The sequence below is a fragment of the Camelus dromedarius genome, chromosome 6, assembly GCF_036321535.1.
Source record: "Camelus dromedarius isolate mCamDro1 chromosome 6, mCamDro1.pat, whole genome shotgun sequence".
NCBI classification, from domain to species: domain Eukaryota; kingdom Metazoa; phylum Chordata; class Mammalia; order Artiodactyla; family Camelidae; genus Camelus; species Camelus dromedarius.
This window is the reverse complement of record NC_087441.1, coordinates 42465041-42487622: the sequence shown is the minus strand read 5'-3', so window position 1 is coordinate 42487622 and position 22582 is coordinate 42465041. Positions and strand designations below refer to the sequence as shown.

Sequence of the window (22582 nt, the reverse complement as noted above, 5' to 3'; positions counted from 1 at the left end):
AGTGATAGAGAAATGGTACCAAAATCAAGTAGAAAATCTTTTCAAAATACTCAAATTCATTTTCCTCTTTCCTTGCCCATTTATCCTGAGATGCAGTGCTGGATGCCTAGGCAGCATTGTTTTAGCTGTATCTGAGGCATGGGACTTGGGAAAGCTTCCCCAGGGAGCTCTGATATGTGATCCCCCATTCCCTCTTCTTAAGATCTAGTGAATTGGGAGCATGGCAGAGCTGATGAGTGCAAGAAATAGAAAGTTTCCTTTGACCCTCCCCAGAAAACAGTGACTTTTAGTAGCCTACCTTTCACAGTTAGGTCCAGCGTAGTTTTCTCTACAAATACACCGAACAGCTCCATTTTTCCTATAGCAGGATTCTGCAAAACTAGAATTGAAAGAGAGTATTAGAAGTCAATTCCATACATCCCTGAAAAGACTGTCTTAACTTTTGATTAGATCATTTCTACCTTGGTCCCCCTCAAGTTCAAATGGGTGCGATCATTTACTTCATTTAAATTACATCCTCTTGTGCTCACTTCGGCAGCACATACACTAAAATTGGAATGATACAGAGAATATTAGCATGGCCCCTGAGCAAGGGTGACATGCAAATTGGTGAAGCATTCCATATTTTTCAATACATGTTTTTTAATTTGAAAAAAAAATTACATCCTCTTCTTTTTCAAGAAAGTTTAGAATATCAGGCTCAGACACAAAATGACACGCCACTGGGGACACCACTTCCCATGTCCACCTTATCTCTCCATAGAGGCACTTCATTATTTTTACTTGAAGCAGTGGGAATTTCCAGAACATCAAATATGTGTGTGTTTATAAATATACATATATTTTAATGCAAGTCTAAAATACATATTCCAAAGCCAGAGATAAAGTAAGCAAATTTTACCTGCGATTTTAAACTTACATAAGCATTTCCTCTTATTTCCACCACTTTCTGTGTATACATTTGAAAGGTTCCCCCTTTTTTTCCACACTAGCTCTCTTTCACTCTTCAAGGTCATGAGCCACTTCTAAACTATGCTCTATAGTCTCCACAGAACCTTAATTTCTTTCATGTGTACCTTAAAGATTGGGAATAAAGGGTGCAGAGACTGGTTCAGCTGATCAAAGTCACAAAGCCAGTACTCAAGCAAGAAACAGGACCCATTGTAAAAGGATTCTAGTCCATAGAACTTCTCTTGATTCTTCTTCTTCTTCTTTTTTTTAACAATAAAAATTAGGACACAGGACAGAAAAAAATAAACACATTGTTGCAGCAGAACAAATAACTATCTTAATTATTAAGGCAGGGGAAATGGAATATTACTCTCCACATGTTTTGTAAATTCTATGCTGACACATGAATCCATCTCTTTGCGGGGGGTGTGTGTGAAAAATTTTAAAGGATTTTAAATTAGTTTTGGCTTAGGTATTGTACAATCCATGGAGTGTGACCTGCTGTTCTCACATTCCTGCGTGCATCAGCAAAGACCTAATGGTCTTCGGAGGAAAGCAAATGGGTATGTTTGCTTTGTGTCAAGACATTTATAAAATCAGTCAGAAAACAGTATGTGCTTCTTAGTGAAAGGCAGCACACACAATTTATTTTCCCTAACAGTTTGGTTAAAAACATTCCAATGAATTACACTTCTTTGGCGTTTACCCTTTGTTTTGCTTGTTCTCATTCCTCAGCCTACTTAAAGAAACACTAACAGTTAAGTGTTCAGAATATGAATAAACTCTAATGCTTATTTCCTTGAAGATGTTCCACCAAACAGCCCACCCATGGCTTGAAGGAATGAAATATCTGCTTGGAGTTGTCTGTTTTGAGCTAATGTCCTGCTGTTTCAAACTGATGACATTTTCCTAATTTGGAGCAATTAGTAGTAAATACAGAGGATGTCTGGCCAACCTCAAAATAAATACATAAGCTCTGTGCAAATGGTCCCTGGGAAAAGCTGTGTGACTATGGGTCTTGGTGGAGGGAGACTCAGAGGCAGAAGAGCCAGTGAGGGTTCCTTTTCCATTTTTCATCAGCACTGATTGTTTATATTTTTCTTAGGCTAATGTCTGTTTTGGCTAAGGCAATGAAAACACAGCGCCTTCTCAGCCCGCACTAACAACCATGGCGGGCTCTCTCCAAGTGGAAGGGAGTCTTTTGCTCTTGGAAAACCCTCCGGGAACTTAAAAGGAAATAGACTCAGCACTATTTGTATCCTAAACCCTCAAGCATTACTTTCTTGCTTTCTGATGTGGCTATTGTAACTGAAAATCCAAATCCTGGGTCTGTAGGCCTGACCAGCATGTTTTTCAAAGTGTAATTCAGATTCCATACTTGGTGTCTTTCTGAAAGCTCAAATCAAAGTCCTGCTTTCATTTTTATAGAAAGTAGCAATATGAATTTTAAGAAAAGCTGAAAGAAGCAATGGGGCATTTGATTTCTGGTAAGATATTTGATTAGTATTTGAGTAGTTAACTCTAATAATAAGGACAGATCAAAGGCTAGCACTTCATAGGATCCAGGCAAATTTGTTCTGTTCTATGACCACAGACTATCACCCTCCCTTTTTGTAGCCAGTTTTTTCCCCCAAAGATTCAGGAAGTAGAACTATTGCTACTACAGAGAAAGCAGGTCTCTCCCACCCTTCCCAATCCCTCCACACTCCCACATAATGTTCTTTACTCATAGGTAGCGTATTTTTGCTTTTGTGTTAATTTTTAGCAGGTTTTTCCACCTCAAATCTGTTCTCTAGAGACTTCAGCTTTTACATGTATGAATACGTACCTAACTGCACAGCCGGTTCCCTAAGTCCCTCAATTGCTCTTTTGAACCTAGATCCACTCACACATGCAGAGAAAGCACATGAGTGAAAATGGTAATTCCTGGTGCCTATGGAAACTACCTGTGTTTCCTCTTTCAAGAGAGGAAGCTCATTACCCAACTGACAAGTTTCTGCTTCTTTTATTTGAAAGAGTTAACAGTCTTCAGAAAAGCTTCTTAATGGACTGAGATACTGGATAACCCAGCTCAAAGGTTAAAAAGGCTCTTTGCTTTAGGAACTTCAAAATACTGCTGTAATTTGATCTATTTTAATGAAGGCAGGAGTTTTTGACTGTTTTATTAACTGCTGTGACCAGTCACTAGTATATGATTGACACATAATAAGTGCTCGATTAGTATCTGTTGATTTTATGTAGACAAGACTTCTCAGCCCATAGGAATGAGGTTCCAGAAGACTCATACCTCAAGGCATTAATGTCATATAATTTAGAAAAGGAAGCCTTGTGGTATCAATGGATCAAAAAGAACAAAAGTCAGACAATACAATGAAGAATTTGGGGTTACTTTCTAATTCATTTGTTAGCTTCTAAAGAAATTACAGCTCCAAGCTTATAAACCTGTTTTGAGCAGATGGTGCTGTATGATACATTTGTTTACATGGGAGAATGAGTGAAACCTATTATTAGAAAGCTGGAGGTAAATATTTAACAAAATAACTCTACCATGGTAAGGGAGCAGCATGCTAAACACCTCATCAGATATGGTTAAGACTCATGTTTGAGAGCGGAATATTAATGAACAATTAAAGAATATACCTAGATGAGGCAAAGGGAGCTCATAAATCAAGACACACTTGAGTGAAAATAATAGAACATTTAATGTTTGAGTTTTCCACTGTCATTCTCAGTACCATCCATTTTGCACACATTATTAATACTATCAGACATGAAAAATCACAAAGTAAGGGCTGAGGCAGTTTAATGGCTTCTAAAGATGAAGCTGTAAAACATCTGACTTCTTCACTGAGTGTCAGACTCATCACAGGATTTGAAAAAATCACAAGCTAGTAGGTGAAATGTTAATTGATACTGGTATTCAATTAAGGGAAAAAACTTAGGGGGGAAGTTTGGTTGTCATCTCTTTCTCTTTATAAGAAAATGTGTGTGTGTGTGTGTGTGTGTGTGTGTGTGTGTGTGTATGGCATTCAGGTCTTTTAAAACTTATTTTATATGCATTATTTAATCTTTACAATAGCTGTCAAGTAAATATCACATTCACACACGTAGAACAGTGCCTGACATAGAGTATGAAAAATGTGTTAGAAAAAATATAAAGCTTACGTTCAGTAAAGCCAATATCTACATACACCTTTCCATGCATAAGGCATCAACCCAAGTACCCCACACGTGCTGCCCTAGTCCAACTTTATGAGGCAGATGCTTACACCAACTTTGATTTACTAAGGAAAAACCTGAGATTCAAAGCAGGTTAAAGAACCAACAAATGGAACAAGATCCGAATCTAGTTTCCTTGACTCAAATCCCATGGAAAGTGAGAGATAGGGAGAAGGGACTTTGTCTGAGATCACACCGCTAAAACATGCCAAGGCAGGGATATGAACCTAGGTTCATTACTCTTTGCACCTGTGGTATAATAAAAAATACGTATCAATATATATTTTGTCCCCGGTTCCTGGTACAGAGCTCATAAAACCCATGAAATTTCCTGAGCGACAAGACTGTCATTTGTTATTCATAATGAGCTCCTTTCAATCCTTCAGGCCTGCCTGAGTTTCAGCTAATAAGGTGACTTTTGATGGGCCCCTCAGTAGCTTCAGGATGGGGGCTGGTTTGTGGAGGAACCTACCATAGGATTGGAATTTTCAGAGGCTGGAGATTGAGTTCAATCACCAATAATTTACTCAATCATGACTATATAATGAAACTTCAATAACGCTCTTGAACAACAAGCTTTGAGAAGCTTTCAGGTTGGTGAAGATGCTGATTTGCTAAGAGGCTGGTGCACCTGAAGAGCAAATGCACAGAGACTGCTCTGTCCCAACTCCCCCTCCATACCTCACCCCTGCATCGCTTCCATTTGGCTGCTCTTGAGTTGTATCCTTTGTAATAAAACTGTAATTGTAAGTACAGTGCTTTCCTGAGTTCTGTGAGTCATTCTAGAGAATTATTGAAACTGGAGAGGCACTGAAGGAACTCCTGAATTTATAGTTAGCTGGGAAGAAATTCAAGTAGCCTGGAAACCTAATTTGTGGCTGGCTTCCAAAGTGGGACTAAGCTCTTAACCTATGGGGTCTGCACTAACGCCTACGGGTAGTGTCAGATTTGAATGGACTGTAGGACACCCAGTTGATGTTAGAGAATTGGAAACTGGTTGATACTTGGAAAACCAAATACCACCATGCCACTTTAATTCTACATTCTCCATTTTTAAGCCAATAAAATGGCCAATTATGACTTGACTACTGGACTTATATACATTATGTGCCTGAAAAGAATTCCATTGTTTCCATTAAGATGTATGTCTATCACCTATAACATTTTACTCAGGTCAAAACACAGCCAGAAGTGAAAATGAGTTTTCTTGGAAATCTTCTATGAGCTGATTAGCCTAAAGCACATCTGTTTATCTGTGTTCTATTTCTGACTGAAAGCCCACTTGGCTGCCACACACAGGGAAATATCTGCTCTGTGGAAGTCAGGAGAAACACTACCACTGAAAATGCTGAATTATAATGTCTGTTGGCATCATCAGTTGTGATCTCTCTAGGTCAAGGGATGGCCAAGAAAAGAAGAGACTAGCCTTGCTTATAAAACATAGGGAACTTCATTGACTTTGTGATGTGCCTGCACCCTGCCCTCATATCGAGGGAACAATCATCACCTATACTGCAAGTGCTTAAACATTCCTGAAAGTGTATTTAGGCTAGAGACCTTTCCAATATCTTTTCTAATCTCACCTCAACATGAGATACTCAATTTTGACTGTGGAAAAACCTTAGAACTGTGGGCAGAGGGAAAAAAGAAAAAGAAAAATTAAGGGTATAAGCAGTAGAAGAGACCATCTTCTTTAAGACTTACTTGGCCACATGGGGCAGGGGACAGGGACATGGCTGGCAGAACCGGGGTGCTCCCCTGATGGAATCTCCAATATAACCATCTAGACATTTCTCACAGTGCTCGCCTGTTGTGTTCCGTTGGCAATGCTATGAGACAAAAGATAAGAAAATTGACAGGGTCACAAAAGAAATTTTATACACAGCAAATCTGTGAACCAAGCAGTACTTCAAGCAAAGGGGATGTCAGGCCTGATAAAAATAGATGGTGTGTGATGGGAGTGGTCAGCAAAGGAGCTACGCTGGCCCCAGTCAATGCTAGAAAGTGTGGATGATGGTGATGACTTGTGTGTGTGCTCTAGCAGCCTGGACTCTCTTTAGAGTTTGTGTGCAGAGGGGATTATTTTTCAGTTGCTCGTTTCAACTCAGAATGATAATCAGAATGATCAAACTCTGGACATCGTAGAAGCATCAGTTTACTGACTTGGACTTGAAATTAAAAAAAAAAATCCCCCCTGGTACTTACCAGGGGGAACATTAAGAATTTATGGGCTTGGAAGAACAAATTGTTTCTGAGTAAAGAATAAATGGAGTAGCAGGTAGATAAAGAATGTTCTGCTAATAGGTTGGATATACTGGATATTGATATACAAGAAATAGGAAGCTGGTTTATTGTGTGATTTTTTCCATTTATGGTGGGGATAATTGGAAGAAAAGCACAGAACAGCTGATTCTTCTGCCAGAATGCCTGTTTATCACTAAAGATCTACACCAGGTCTTGAGAGCTTCAGGATTCCTCCCTGATGCTCCCTTCCCTAACACTTCCCTCCTTCCGTTACCCACACCGTACCGTTATCATCTGCTCCCAGCCTCAGCAGCGCTTCCCCCGACACTGTGTCTCTCAGCACTATACTGCCATCGACTTGAAAGGAGCAGGTACTCAGCAGCTGTTTGCTGAGCTGATGGGTTAATTTTTGATTAGTCCTCTATAAGAGGCAGTGATGCTAGTCTACTGATATTTTCTCTAACTGGACAGAATTGGATGCACAAGACACCACCAGTAGCACTATAGTATTTTCATCTTTACATTCACCAAAGTGTAACTTTATACAAGTTTGAATAGAATTTCCAGTGAAAAACTGCGCTGTTAGAATTAGAATGCCATTGAAGAGGCACCTTCCTGTTTGAGTTCCCTTAGTAATACCTATGCACGAGAACTTCAACAGACACAACTTTTTTCCAACAGTTGCAGGAACCTTGTGGAAGGCAAGATGGAACAGTAGTAAGCTGAACTTGAGCTCTTCATTTTTGTTTTTATATTCTACATTAAGGTTCTAAGTAAAATAATGGTGGGGTCCTACTCTAAACATTTTACCTGGATTAACTAATTCTCACAATAATTCTAAGGTGAGTTACTATTTTTCCCCATTTTACAAATGAACAAAGGCACAGAGAGGTTAAGTAAATTGCCTAGTGCCACACAGATGGTAGGTGAGTCTCAAAAGTGAGACTGGAACTCAGGCGATCTGGTTCCAGAAGCTAGGCTATTAATTCGTATATTATACTGCTTCTCCAGTGTGTTGGAGAAAAGGCTCCTTTCTGAAAAGTCATAAAATGACTGTATTAGAAAAATGTCAGGCTATTTTACTAACATTTTGAGCTTCAAATCAAGTACAACACACTAGACAAAAGGGAGGACTCCTAATATGGGCCACAAGCTATCAGGGCTGACAACTCTTTGGGCATTTGATCAACCATTAGATGTGGACAATTTCTGGCCCCTGATTAGAATTATGTTAGTAGAATAGAATTAAAAGGCTAGTTTAGACCACCTGACAGATCAATGAGAAACTGAAAAATAAAGTATGATATGCAGATAATAGGACGTTAACATATTTCCCTCACAGTTCTTAAAGCTGTGTCAAGTGCTAAGTCAGCCCTCAGTAAATATTTGTTGAGAAAAAAATGAAGGAAAAAGTGGGAAGGAGTGAATTAGTGTTTGGAGCAAGTAAAGAAAATTAGCACGCACCCAAAGCCAGCTCAAAATTGGTGGCAATCTCTTATTGCAGGGAAAACCAATGAGCCTTGCCCAACAACCAGGAATCTAAGCTATAAGCAATCTGGCAGGGCTGCTCTAGATTGGGGTCAAATTTGCCTAAGTCCTTGTTGGACAGATGAAGCCCATCTGTGCTGAAGAAAATAGGCCTGTTGTAAGGTGTCAGGCCATTGTTCGTGCCTGCAGCATCTGTTAAGCTGCAAAATGAACTAATTCCCAGTTCTGTCCCCTTATGGCTCGATGGATGCTTCGGATTCCTTGTCAGGGCTCTAATTCTGCTATGGCAGCTACAGGGAGCAATTACTCTCAAGGTAATCGCTCCGACCCCTAAATGCTCAGAGTGCAAACACTGACTCGTTACCTGCCTTCTTTTAAAGGGTTTGTTATGAAATTCCCTAAAAGGCACAGCTGCACATTCTGGGAGATTGGCAGGGATGGTGATGGTGATAGGGACAGAGTTCCCTAGCTTCTCCATTTCCTAGCTGGTCAACTTTAAACAAGTTACTTGACCTTTCTGGGTCTCTATTCTCTCTCTGTAAAATGAAGATCTAGCTGAGATTGTCTATAAAGTTTCTTTTAGCTCTGAAAATCTTTAACTCTGAGATTGCAAATATCCTTTACCTTCATTACTCTGCCATTTAAGAAACAGAAAAGAGGGGGAAGGATATAGCTTAGTGGTAAAGCATGTGTTTAGCATGTACGAGGTCCCCAGTACCTTCGTTAAAATGAATAAATAAATAAAATCTAATTACCTAATTACCACCGCTACCAAAAAAGAAAAAAAAAACAGAAAAGAAAAATGACAACAAATGAGTAGGTTGTTGCTGGTGAGGGGATCATTTATTTTTTTAATAAAATTGACTCCGCTTACAAATGACAAAAGCATTCTGAATCTTTGGCCAGTGGTTAAGAAAGCTATATGTAGACAATGGATTGCAGATAAGTGTTAGGAATGATATTTGGGCACCAGTTGTGTCTCCTTCATGTGAGAAATGATGTCTCTCAACAACAGGGCCACAGCACCAGCATAACGTGGGAAGAAAGCCTAATCAGGTTAGCCTTCGTGTGGCTGGTCACATGCTTTATGCACCACTCTAGTCTACCTAGACCCAGGGTTCTCAAAATATATCCAGGGAGGTCAAAACTGTTACAATAATGCTAAGATTTTATCTTCTGCACCATTCTCCTTTCTCATGTGTGTAAGGTGGAGTATTCCTGAGGATACATGACATGGACATATCACCACAGACTGATGCAGAAGCACATGTGAGATCCAGCTGCCTTCTCTTAAGCCAAATGTGAAACCTATTTTCCATTTATAAAATACATTTATATTTTATAAAAACATATGGTTTATGTTAACATGCAATGGGTTTACTATTGTCCTTTTCAAATAAATTAGTAAGAAAATATAAAAATTTTCAGTTTTAAATTTCAAATGCAGTAAATGTAGACAGATACAATCCACATAAACAAAAGCTTGTTAGCGCCTTGAGTGAGTCTCATGAGTGTAAAGGGCACAAGAGACGAAAGGTTTGCGAAGCATGGCTCTGTCTAGATCAGAGCTTCTCAGACTTCAGTGTATACTGAATACCCTGGGGATCTTATGAAAATACAGATTCTGATTCAGGGTGTCTGGGTGGGGCCTGGGTTTCTGCATTTCTAACAAGCTCCTAAGTATTGCCAGTGCTTCTGGTCTAGACTATACTTGAGAAACAAGGGCCTAGATAGAAAGACCTCATGTAGGTAGCACTGTCTGCTAGTTACTCAGCACTGGGCCCAAGCCAGAGTCTCCAGCATACCAAGACAGTACATTTTACTGCAATAAAGAGGACCCCTGTGTCTTCAAGTTATCATATTAAAGGTTTTTGCATTTAAGTTATTTGTTATTTTATTAACTAATTTACTCATTCACTTAACAAACTTAGATTAAGCTGATATCATAACAGACAGTGGGCTGTGATGGTTACTAAAATGAAGAAGACCCAGCTCCTGTCTTTGAGTAACTCACAAACTTGTGATGAAGGAAACAGACAGGTAAGCCTTGGATAACACAGTGTGCTAGGTGCCATGACTGAGGTGTGCATAAAGCCCATACCTGCTATGGGATAGAGAGGAGGGAAAGGGTCTAGCTCTTCCTGAGAAAGTTGTTGGAGATTTAATGAAGATGGTGACATTTGAACTAGGCCTTGAAGGATAAGCAAGAAATCCCAGGTGGGATTTACAAGTTCAGACACAGAGTGTGAAAGTATAGTTTAGGTGGCAGTGAGAAGCTCCGTAGGGCTGGAATAGAAACTCCTGAAGGATTTTAGAAAGGGGGACGTCTTGATCAGTTTTTGAAAGATGTCTCCAACGCTAGTGAGGAAGACAGATTAGGGTAAGGAGAGTATGGAGCAAGTCATAATGAATAGTTGTGAAGCTGTAGTAGTGGTCAGTGAGGGATGCTGTGGGCATGAATTAAGGCAGTGGGATGGTGTAGAAGACAGGAGGCTCTTTCCTAAGTTGAACTGGCAGGACATGGTGTCCAGTTGAATGTAGATGAGAAGGAAAAGGAAGCTGATGAAGCATCTGGGACATCTAAGCATGAGGACTGGCAGAACGGTGCTGTCATTAATTTAGGTAGGGAATATACGAGGACCATGTTTAGGGTTGGGAGAAGGACAAACACTGTATAGAGAACTTATCTGCATTTGGTTCCCATCGTATTCTTACATTGGGGGTACAAAGCAACAGGAGACTCCACTGAGATATCCACCCTTGGAATCCTTTGCACATGTAATTTTATGATATTATTTTGAAACTTTAGCTAGCATGGAATCAAATCCATCACTATTTCCAAAACTTGGGTTTTTCCAAGTTTGCAACAGATTGGAAAACTGTCAACATTTTTATGTAAGAATTATTCACTTGACCTAGATACCAATTTTATAGTTGCAAGTAAAACAGGAAAAAGAATTCTTTAGAACTCAATTTCTTCTTGCTCTTGGACACCTAATGAGTGTGTTGGTTTATTAATCATACATGCTTAGTCTTACAGGGACTTAACATTGGTTGATTTCAGCCTCATACTCATAATAAAGGAGAGTTGTAAATCATGAGAAAAATGCTAGTGTCTGCAAAAATTAGAGATGTAATACCTTTGCTTTCCTGAATGAAGTTTTAATTAAGCTTTCAGAGTAATAAAAGATCTATTAGGCTGAAATATATTGTAATGCTCCCCTTTCTCCACTGTATTTAGGGTTGGGTGGAAGTCCATCTGAATATCAATATCTTTTTAATTATAAAATTGCTATAGGCAGTTGTAGAACATTTGGCCAGGTATACTGTAAAGTGAAAAGAAGAAAATAAAAATCCATCTACACTTCCATCAGCCAGATGTAAATACTCAACAGCCTGATGGTCTTCTCTCTAGATTTTAATTATGTTTTTGCAGTTCTCAGTGGTTTTAAATCTGAATATTCTCATTCAGATTTATACTTTTCCCTGAAATGCTAGTACAGACTCTGAAATATTTTAATTTTTTTTATGATTGTTACTGAGCAGCTAAGGGTTTCTGCATGTGTTTCTGAAGTTCTGATGGTCCTTGTACCTTAAACTTCATTATGTTGGTCACATGCACAAGCATTTTCAAGTAGGTGCTCTGTCCCTACAGCCCTTCAACCCACAGTGGAATCCACTTAACCAGATCCTAGAATAGTGTCAGGCATGTGGGTAGTACTCAGAAAATGCTTATTTGTTAAATGGATTAATGAAATCAACAGATAAACCAATCCTTAATTAACAGGAACCTGAGGAGCCCTATGCCAGTGGTGAACTTCAAGTCAAATTTATTTCCACTCTATTTCTGGTCAGTGGGCTCCAGCCTTTCTCCTAATGACAAAGCACCAGTTCTTTAGATGATCATGGTCTCTTCTTGGTTCTCTGTACCTAGCCTTTAGATCTGGGATAAAAGATGGATTATCAGTGACCAGGCATTCCTATCACCAGCCATCTGACAACTTCTAGCTGTTTCTACCCTTAATTCTCTTCTCATGTTTCCTTTGGGAGTTTACCTAGAGTCTACTATGTCCACTGGAGTTGCCTGGCCTTTGGGGCTCTGCCTAGTTGACTCCACTGAGAACTCTGCCCAATGCACTCCAGTTCTGATAAGACGCAAGGTGGCCCTTTAGAAAAACAACAAATACATATTGGATTTCATTAGTTAACCCACTTTTCACTTAGTCACCTTTCTGTATTTGAAGAGCTGGCATTCTTCTTGTGAGGAAATCTCTAAAATTTTTTAGTATGTCTAAAATGGTAGCATAACTTTGTCTACTCTACATATTTTATTGTCAAATGTCTTAGTTTCTTGAAAACAGTCTGTAAAATGTAAGGTAAAATTGAAATTGAACATGGGAATGAAGAAGGAATTAGAAACACTGGGGGAGGACAAGACAGGCATTACAAACCTTTAAAATAAAACAAAATGAATAAAAGGAGGCCATTTGTTTTTGGTTGCTTATGGAAGATGGGGAAAATGAGTTAGGCCAGGCAAACTGTAAGAACTGACTGAAACTCTGGTGCCCACAGTGAACTGCAAGGAAGTGTTCAGGTGGAGCCGCCACATCTTCTCTGGCTCCCTGACAGCTGATAATGAACTGGGGCTACCAGGCAGGAGCTGAGAAACTGGCCCTGCTTGACCAGTAGGCCAGAGTAGGGAAACCAAAGGAAACAGAAAAATATGAGTTTGATTCCTGTGTGACATCATGACAATATATTAGCCAACTAAATGACAAAATATTCTTTCTATATTGGCAAGCCTCTTCTGCTCCCTCACTTACATTTAAATACAAATTTCATTCTTTTTGTTTGTTTGTTTGTCTAAATTAAATTTATAAGAAAATACATGTTTGGCTCTTGGGGATGACTGTAGACGATTTTCACTTTGAATTTCATGTATAGTATTTATCTGTATTGTTTTGTTTTTCTACTTTAAGCATATATTACTTTAATCTGAGTAGAATGAGGTGGGGGAGCTACTTTTAGGATAAGTAAGATTCTTTCTTTCTTTCTTTCTTTCTTTCTTTCTTTCTTTCTTTCTTTCTTTCTTTCTTTCCTTCCTTCCTTCCTTCCTTCCTTCCTTCCTTCCTTCCTTCCTTCCTTCCTTCCTTCTTTCCTTCCTTCTTTCCTTCCTTCTTTTTCTTTCTTTTTAAATGTTCTGTCTTGGAACAAAGTGAATGCAAGAAGATTGGTAACTTTCCTGAATGTGCATATAAATGTTTACATCCTAGCCCATCTCCAAACTTTTATTAGGACTTCTTTTGCCCCAGAAGTTATGTAGGAATCACGTGATAACTGTCTTCTTCACACGCTCAAGTCCATGTCAAAGATAAAACCATGATAGCTCCTATTCTGACAAGGTCACTATAAAGAGTGGCTTTGTCATAGCTCTCCATAGGCACTAACAGGAAGGACATTTTTCCCCCTTTAATTATTTCAGTCTTCCTTCTTACCAACTGCCTAACAGCAGCTGATGGGCGGGCCAGTCCCTACTGTTTTATATTCAAATAAACTAGATAATAAAGAGCCTTTAATTGGTCAAATTATCAGAGATGTACATTATTAGTTCAAATGCATCCATGGAATTTGCTTTTCAAATGTCACTGGGATTAGAATAACAGGAAACCGGAGATGGAAGCATTAGAAAGGGGTAGACTTTGGCAGCTGTGTGTGCCTACACTGCTACAGAGGACATCCTGGATGTAATGGTTATTTAAGAAGATGGGGGAAGGGAAAATAGAAACTTCAGGACTAAACAAACACTACAAAGAGTGTGCAACGTTTGGTGTTTACCACTTAATTCTCTCTGTCCCTAGGAGAACAGCAACTGTTAGATTTAAAATAAGTCAAAATGTTCTAATTTGCATCTTAACATAATGCATGAGTAAAATAACACTTCCATGTACACACCTTAAAGAAAACTTATTATCAAAATTATCTCAATATGGATAATTATGCTAATTTTGAGGTAGACAGGTGTATTTAACTAAGTATTCTTGCAGTTTATGCAAAAATAAGCTTGCAGTTGTGAAAAGCCTCTTTTGCCTGTAGAACTATTAGAATCTACTGCTATGTAGCACAGCTCATGAAGGAAAACATGATCTTACAGCATAAATCTTTAAAAATGCCCTCTCTGACTTCTACTGATGTCACTTCTGGTAAATATTTCAATCCCCATTTTCATTAGGCTGTCAGTCCATCCAGTGAAAATGGGAAATATGTAGCAAGAACTTTTTGCTAAAAGGCTTCTCAGTCTCCTCATAAGTCTCTATCATATTTCACTGAAGAACAGTCTATTGGAGAATTCATTCCAGTTAAGGACAAAAAGGTCTCCGGGGGTTTGAACTCATAGTTACAAAGACCACAGTGCCAAAGCTTTCATTTTTATTAGCTATTTGGTTCAAGCCTTTTTTTTTTTTTTTTTTTTTTTACAAATTTTGATCTACAGACCTATCTTAGATTGTAAAGTAGCCTATGAAACAATTGTTTTATTCTCCTGGTTTATGTGGAGTAAAGCCAAACATATGGCAAACTACACTGTTACAGAGGAATTTGGATGGATGATTTCCCCCTCTGTGTATTATTTTCAAGCCCATCACCATTGGCCTATAGCAGGAAACCAGCTCCCGGGGGCGGTAGAACAGTTACCACCAGGGACACATGCACATTCAGACACACACCTTAATGGCCACTTAACAGTCATAAGCAGTTTATATGAGGTGCTTTACAGGAAAAAGTGAAGGGTAAAAAGAAAGCTCGATGAGCAGTTTGCTCCTACGTAGCTCAAACGTCCAGGAAGAATATATTATCCCTCTCTAACATGCAGAGGCTCAATTAAATATGTGAAAAGAGACAGATGCCGTCGACTTACCACACAGAGTCCAGAGCCGTCCAAGCACTCGTTGGAATTACCATTACAGTCACAAGGCTGACATTCTCCCGACTGGGCAAAAAAGAATCCAGCATCGCATTTCTGAAACAGACGCAACAGAAGCATTTTTATTATTGAAAAGATCGATTTTGGCCATCTTTTTCTGGGAGGAGTCAGAGGGGATGATTAGTAAAGTATTTAAATATTTCTTTACATAACATACTAAAATGAACTACCAGTCAATGATGTATATCCAATTTTCTTTGTTACGTATCTTTTTTGCCTCGTCTTTCACTGCTTTTGGGTGGTTTGGGTTGGGGGTTGGGTCCCGCCAAGGTCAGAGGAGCAGCCGCAACCCCGCGTAACCTGCTCGCACGCGGAGCTCAATCACAGCTGGGAACCAATCTGGAGCCCAATCACAGACGGGAACCAATCGGGGGCCCAATCACAGACGAGAACAAATAGGCGCCCATTCCCGTGATGCACTGCGGCCCTCGGATTCCCCACAGCCGCCTGCGTGGCGCTGCCTCTCCTCTTTCTCACTGGCGTGCCGGGAACTTCTTTCCCTCAGGAGAATGGGAACACCTTTAATACTGTCCATCATTGTAAAGAGGAATAAGAAGATTTTAAATAACAGTGAAGGAGAAAGAAATAAATGCTTTCTTCCAATCCGAAACAAGACAAACCAAATCCAAGCGCGGCTGTTAGTCAGGGTGAGGCACAGCTGACACGCTCCCTGTAAGTAAAGACTATGGGTTCGGGAATTATTGGTTTTGGCGGAGCAACTTAGAGATGTGTCTCTCAGAAACTTGAGCTCTTAAAAAGATTATCTTTTCAGATCAATCCTAAAAATTTAAAGGGAGGAGTAAGGAAGTGAATGAGCCCTTACACTTGTCGGGTCCTGTGTGGGTGCTGTTCCTATATTCCATTTATCCTCATAACTGTGAGAAACACATTATTTTCCTCCATGCTAGTGGCGAAATGATTACATGATTAAACCCAGAGGTGCTGTGGGTTGCAGGGATGTGAAACCATCGTGCAGTCGCTGAAGTGCCCTCCCCCAAATTCACTAGTATTCTAGTCGAGAAACTTCGTGTGATTGTTCTTGGTTTATGCAGTTGGTCTTATGGACATGTATTTTATGTTTATTTGGGCTGTTTTAATGAAGCAAAGCAGAAGTGCCATCATAGGTCTGGAAGGTCCACTCCTTGCCTATCAGAAAGATTTACATCTAAAGAATTCCAGACGGATAAGAATCTGGGTTGTTTCCACAAACTGACAAGAGTACGAGGTTTCACATCACACTCTCCCCCACCCTGACTCATTGTAGTTTGTACTGTCTTGGCTAGCAGGAAACTTTTCATTGTATCTGGCTGAAGTCCCTCTGACTCGTATGCAAACCTATTTCCTCTTGCTTTTCTCTCTGTAGAGAAAAGAATCACTAAGCACCATTCGCAGTATAAAAACACCGTAGTCCCCAAAGTAAGATGTAACATAGTTCACTTGGAGGAAATTTAATTGAGAATGACATTTGCGTATGAAGAAAAGGCGAAAAAATTCCATCTTTCCAAGTGAGAGAAAGTAAGGCTGAGAGGGGACCAATTTATAATTTATAATGGAGACTTTGTAGTTAATGGTGAGCCTTTTTCTCAGTTTCCACTAGGAAACAAAGGAGAGGGAAAGTTGCTAAAGTTGCAGCAGGCAGCACTGAATTCAGACCACCTAAATTTCATGTGTTTTTGACTTATGTTTCAAACATAAAAAAATAAATGTTTTCATTATGATGTGGTACAAAGGAAAAAGAATTCACAGAAACAAGATTAAGAAAAAAGCACAAAACAGTAATTAATCTTACTGTGTGTCATATACTTTAAACTTCCCTGTTTTATTTAAAAATATATCCTGGTCCTAAGACAAAACATTGATTTAGTAACCCATGAATGTGTTGCATCCTGTAGTTTGACATTAGGAGGGTTTTAACTTAGGGGTAATGAATAAGAGTAGTGAGGGGCTGAGTATTAGTTATCTCAGGATCCTCTAAACCAGTGCTTTCCAAGTTCTCTAACTGACCAAGCTGCAGACATCTGATTTGGAGAGTTTCTGATTCAGCAGTTCTGACCGTGAAGCCAAGGAATCTGTATTTTTATAAAATAAATATTGTATTTTAAAAATGATTTAATTAATTAATTCTCCCCCGAGCCTTATTGAGATAAAACTGACGTGTAACGTTGTGCAAGTTTAAGTTGTACAACATGTTGATTTGATACACGTATATATTGCAAAATGGTTACCACTATAGTATTAGCTAACATCATCTCACATAATTACCATTTCTTTTTCGTGGTGAGAACATTTAAGATTTACTATCTTTGCAATTCTCAAGTATATAGTACAGTATTATTAGCTATAATCAAGAGTATCTAATATACAGCAATACATTAGTGTACATTAGATACCCAGAATTTGTTAATCTTATAACTGGAAGTTTTGTACCCTTTGACCAACCTCTCCCTTCCCACCCCCTGTGGCCACCATTCTGGCCTCTCTATGAGTTCCAATGAGTGGGGCATAAATTAGAAGAGAAGAGTGTAATTATGGTGGCAGGGAGTCTGGTAGTGATGGCTGAAAACAGTGCATGAAAAGATCCACTTGTATCATCAACTACACTAAGGACTTTCCTCTGGCCCAAGGAATCAGGTTTCAGTAAGCGTGTTTTAAATTGATATTAGCTCATGTCTTTTAGGCATTCTTGTAGCTCTTTCTTCTGAAGAAGACAAAGAAAATTAAGTTTTTCCCTGAATAAGTGCATCATTTTGAATAGACAGTGGCTAATCTCTTACATTCCTGAGACCCTGGCTAAATTAAGATACTCATTTTTTAAAAATCAAAAATAAAATTGTCACAACATAGGAAAAATACCCCCAAAACCAACCAAAAATTGGGAAAATTTGTATTTTAGAATAGTTTTAGGTTTACTAAAAAATATTTAAGAAATCTGTATTTTTAAAAGCTCTACAAGTTTCTGATGTGAGATCAGGTTTGGAAGGATTGCTTCAAAGCACCTCTCACAGCACCTTGTACATGTTCATTGCTCAATGAATGCTTGTGATTTGAATGGTTTGGACCAGGATAGGAAATCTGAGGCATACATGCTGTTGGAAACCGATGGTTTATCCTGCTAATATACTCACTGCTCTCTGTGAGGACTGGATTTGGTCTCCAGTCTTTCTCAACATAGTCCAAGGAGCCACTGCCTAGACTGGACTGTGTACAAGATGAACTCTTTATGTTATGCCAAGTTTAGGAGGAGCCTTCACTCTGAGAATCTGTCATTATCCACTTATCCACTCCCCAGGTGAAGGCACTGACCTTGTGTGCAAGATGACTTGGCTCAGGTCTCTTATACTGTGGAAGGTGGGAAGAGAAGGGAGGCAGGGTTAGGTTGTGTGAAACAGTCATTTGGCCCCCTGCCAGGAGGACAAGGGGGTTGGAAGCCTGGCTGACTCCTTTCTTGCTGGGTTTTATACACCTGAAAGGATTATATTTTCTAATTCATCTATCTGAAAGGGAGGCACCATTTTAAAATTCACATAAAGGCACTGTATAGATGCATGGGAGCTTTGATGCCATAACTAGAGCCCATGCACTGGATACCTTGGACCTTTTGAGGTAGAACTTTAGGGGATTCCTTGGAATGGCAAATTGTTAAATGGTTTGAGAGAAGTTTGAGTGTCCTCAGAAGGGCTGTTTAAGGGTGTTACTTTTATGTAAAGACATTTCACTATTTTTTCCCAGAAAGTTCTATCAATTTTTACTGAATCTCTTCTTAAAATTCTATAGGAGCTAGCACAATTGACCTTTGTCATACTATTGAAAGGTAGAATGAAAGCATAGCTATTTTTCAGTTTTGCTTCTGGTTAACAATCTTTTCTTTAAGTAATTCTAAGACCTGTGCTATTTAGAGATCTGTGAAAGCTAAATAGTCATCTCACAAAGAAAATAGTGTCTGCTTTCTTTTGGAATATTAACCAGAATTTATTAAACAAAGATGTTTATGTATATGTTGTGTGTGTAAGCAAGAGAAGAAGTCTTACAATCAATTTTTAAATGCCACCCTAAACCCTCTTGCCCACACTGAACCATCTTGCCCACCTAAGACAATTGACCTAGGCAGACAACTGTATAAACACATGGGTGATTTAGAGAACACTTAGGAGATTTGTACCTTCTGGGATGGTGCCACAACCTTTTAAAAAATGGATAATAATAACAAGCATAATAATGACAATAATGATGATGGTGATAGTTGTAATATGGTTACTATTTACTGAAGGCCAATGTACCAAGTATTGTGATAAGTCCTTTATCAACATTGTGATATTTGCTCTTCACAACAACTCTGAATTAGGTATAACTACCTGCATTTTAGTATTGAACAAATTGAGGGTCAGAGAAGATTATAAATGTATCCGTTACATAGGTTTGTAAGAGGTTCACATTGATCCAAATTCAAAAGTAAGAAAGGAGGGAAGGAATGAAAGAAAGAAGAAAGGAAGAGAAAATTTATCTTAATTGACGTTTTAATTAGTTAAACATAAATATCTACCACGTTTAAGTCACTGCATTGGTCATGTTGTATAGTTCTCGCATTTTTTCCCACCATAGCCCTGTGAGGTAGGTTCTAGTACTTTGATTTTGTAGATGAGGTCTGTGTGGCTTACAGGGATTTTGTTACTCAGACCAAATAACACAGATAAGAAATGGTGGATCCTTTGTTTGATTCCCAAGTTTGAGCTCTTAACTATCTGGTATACCATTAATATATATTAACCAAACCTTTCTTGTTGGGCATTTAGATTATTTCCAATTTTTTTGCTGTTTTTATAAACAATCCAGAGCAGGCTGAAATTAATAAGGAAAAAAAAAGTAAAATCTCTCCTTTAAACCACAGAAAAAAAAATTCTTAAAATACATGCTTAAAAATACATAAAGTTATTAGCATATGAAAACCATTGAATGGAAATACTTACTTTTGAAACAACTTATTTCAGTCACATTATCATTTTGATCAATTACTTTCCACGAAATCACTGTAGACCTTTTACATCCCTCCATTATTAAGCCACTGTGTTACTATAGCTTGCCTCCTGCCCTGATACTGAGATTGGATTAATCAATAACATTTACTTCTGCCTTTGAAGAATAAGAGTGAAAATTGCTATTTGCTTACTTTGTTACGATTACTATGATGTCTGGCCTGGAGTAAAAAAATCAGTGTATGTATACTTGACTACTTTTATATGTATAGAAATTAGAACTAGGTGGAACCTAGGGGGAAATTAGTGTTGTATATCCATGTACCACTTATATTTAATGGGACTGGGAATGACACTATGTATATGTTGATATCCTTGCAGAAGGCACTATTTCCAGAGGTCCATCATATAATACAATATTAATTATTTCACTAAATATAATTATAATTAAGAATGTTTCTTAACAAAAAGGATAACATTTATACAGCTGATTGATAATTTTTGTCCTCATTCAAAGAAGTCCCCTTGAGAACACTAGACTTATACCAACAATACTATCATTGTATAGAACATGTTTTGCATTTTCTTAAAATTCTTAAATTGTGCTCTTTTGAAGTATAATCCAGTCTGCATCCTTTGAGTGTGGCAAACTTCTAAAAATCTCTTGGGAGTTATTAAATAAATTGAGTATCAAGCTAAGTAATACCATTTAGTAATTCACAAAAATCTCACTGTTTTCCAAATATTGTCATAGAGGTGCCAGTTAATTGGCCACAAGCCATTACTTTTGCAGAGATACTGAATCTCTAGAACCTTCAGAATTTCTGTTAAAACATCCATTTGACTAAATAATTTGAATGCTGTAATAGCATTCTCTAGGAATGAATTAAATACAATAAAATTCCTTTACAAAGAGCATGTTCCATAGGCCTGGTGCCTATTCTAATAGGATTTGACCTGTAATTGGAATAGATCTTTGCATTTGGTCTTCAACCAAGATCTACAAACATTTTACAAATATCAACTCATCTTGCTTTCTGAATTAGACTTTTAGAATTTTGATTCATCAATTTTTGCTTTAATTTACTAAGGCTTAATGTGGAAAGCTTTATAAAAAAAAACAAAACTCTGAATTGATTCACTTGTATCCAGAGTCATTGCTACCTTCTGAATTAGTATTCTTCAAATTTAACAGCATACATTCAATTATCTTTCTGCTTAGGTTTTTGTATGGGTATAATGAATCCACTTTTCTCTTGTTTCCAGGCAACAATGATTTCAGTTCTAGTTTTAGTTTTAGTGAATTCCATTTTTTGTTTTAGTATATGAGCCACCTTGAAAATCAAGTTACCTTAAGACTGAATGTTATGCTCACTTAAATTAAATTAAATTGAAGCTTTGTGCCTTTACTCAGAGTCTCTGGGTCTTGCACAATGCTGACTTTCATCTGCTTAAATGGAGCAGAATTAAGAATCCCTTAGTATTTAGGGATCCTAAATATACAATAGTTCAGATTAATCTATTTAAAAGTATCAATTTAGCTTTTAGCCTTTGCTGGGGAGGAGTGACTCCTGAAAACATATGAATTCATTACATGGGTTGGCATCACTCAGTTTTTTTTTTTTCCTATGTCTGTAAAAATAGAAGATAATGTATCTAGGATAGAAAGCAGTCCCAAATTAAGCTATTGATAACTTTGGCTCTCTATTTTTTCATGTAGGGCTTAACATGTTCTGATTGTTCACATACAAAGCTATAATGAAAGTACCAAAATAAGTTAAACACATTATGCAATCGGTTACAGTTAGCAAGAAGTTGGCTTCTTGATTGATTTTACTTGAATTTGGAGAGAATTATCCATGTATCCTCCCTTGGGTCTCTTTAAGCTCTTGTTTGCGTAATTGAAATTCCCCGCATTTCAATAGGCGAAGTTAATTTTCAGATTTTGACAGTGATTTCACCATAGCTTGATTAGGAAAGTGGTTTCAGCATTCCTCAGGGGTTTATCCAGTTCAAAGGTATTTCTCCTTAGGATTGGCATAATAAAGCTAGGGTATCAGCTGAACACAAACTATGGTGCTGGTTTCTTCTAGTTGGCTCTTAGAGCTATCTTCGTGCTTATTGCTTAGGAGCTGTATCTGCCATGCCTTGGCAAGCTTGTGAAACACTCCAGCCCTCAATTTAATCACCAAATGAACTAGAGACAGTGATTTAGGTCCCAGGGAATTCTGAGGAACACAGCACTGCTATCTTGTCTACAGTTAAGCCAGGTCCTTTAATTTTGTAGAGTGGAGAGAGATTTATCATGGCATTTACGTTGCATTTACGTGGCTATTCCTTGGTACTCTTTTTGGGTCTTCTGGGTATTCTCTTGGGTGTGGAAACCAGTGTTCCACTCAAAGGTCTCAAATAACTGTTTCCAAACTCTGCACTTGATCAAATGCTTATTTGGACTTGTAGGTACCAACAGACTAAGGCTGTGATGAAGTACTTACCACATTTGGTAATAAATAGCTCTCTTTAGTAGTAAAACTAAAGAGATCAAACAAGAAAAGTTTAGAGCCCTAAAGCCATAAAGATTTTCCTTTTGAAATGTTAGATTGGAGGATGATTATGTTCATTACTACTGATGAAAATATCTTTGATTTTCTCCTTGAAAAGTTACTTAAAACACTTTTTAAGTTGCTCATTTATAGTAATGATTGCTACTTATAAAACATAATGGGACTTT

General features: G+C 38.2%; 1 protein-coding gene and 1 non-coding gene across 7 annotated transcripts in view; one reads left to right on the top strand and one right to left on the bottom strand.

Moving 5' to 3' along the window:
- The window catches only part of LAMA4 (laminin subunit alpha 4), a 163952-nt gene that overhangs the window by 88171 nt on the left and 53199 nt on the right, over positions 1-22582 (bottom strand). For all 6 annotated transcript variants that reach the window (XM_064486762.1, XM_064486758.1, XM_064486759.1 and 3 more), the window contains 3 exons: positions 14816-14917; positions 5875-5999; positions 299-379 (listed from right to left, as the gene is read on the bottom strand). In XM_064486762.1, coding sequence (XP_064342832.1) covers positions 299-379; positions 5875-5999; positions 14816-14917 — 308 coding nt within the window. The remainder of the gene's footprint in view (positions 1-298; positions 380-5874; positions 6000-14815; positions 14918-22582) is intronic.
- LOC116154517 (U6 spliceosomal RNA) lies at positions 523-629 on the top strand. The gene has a single exon (XR_004138492.1). It is a non-coding gene; the product is annotated as a U6 spliceosomal RNA (small nuclear RNA).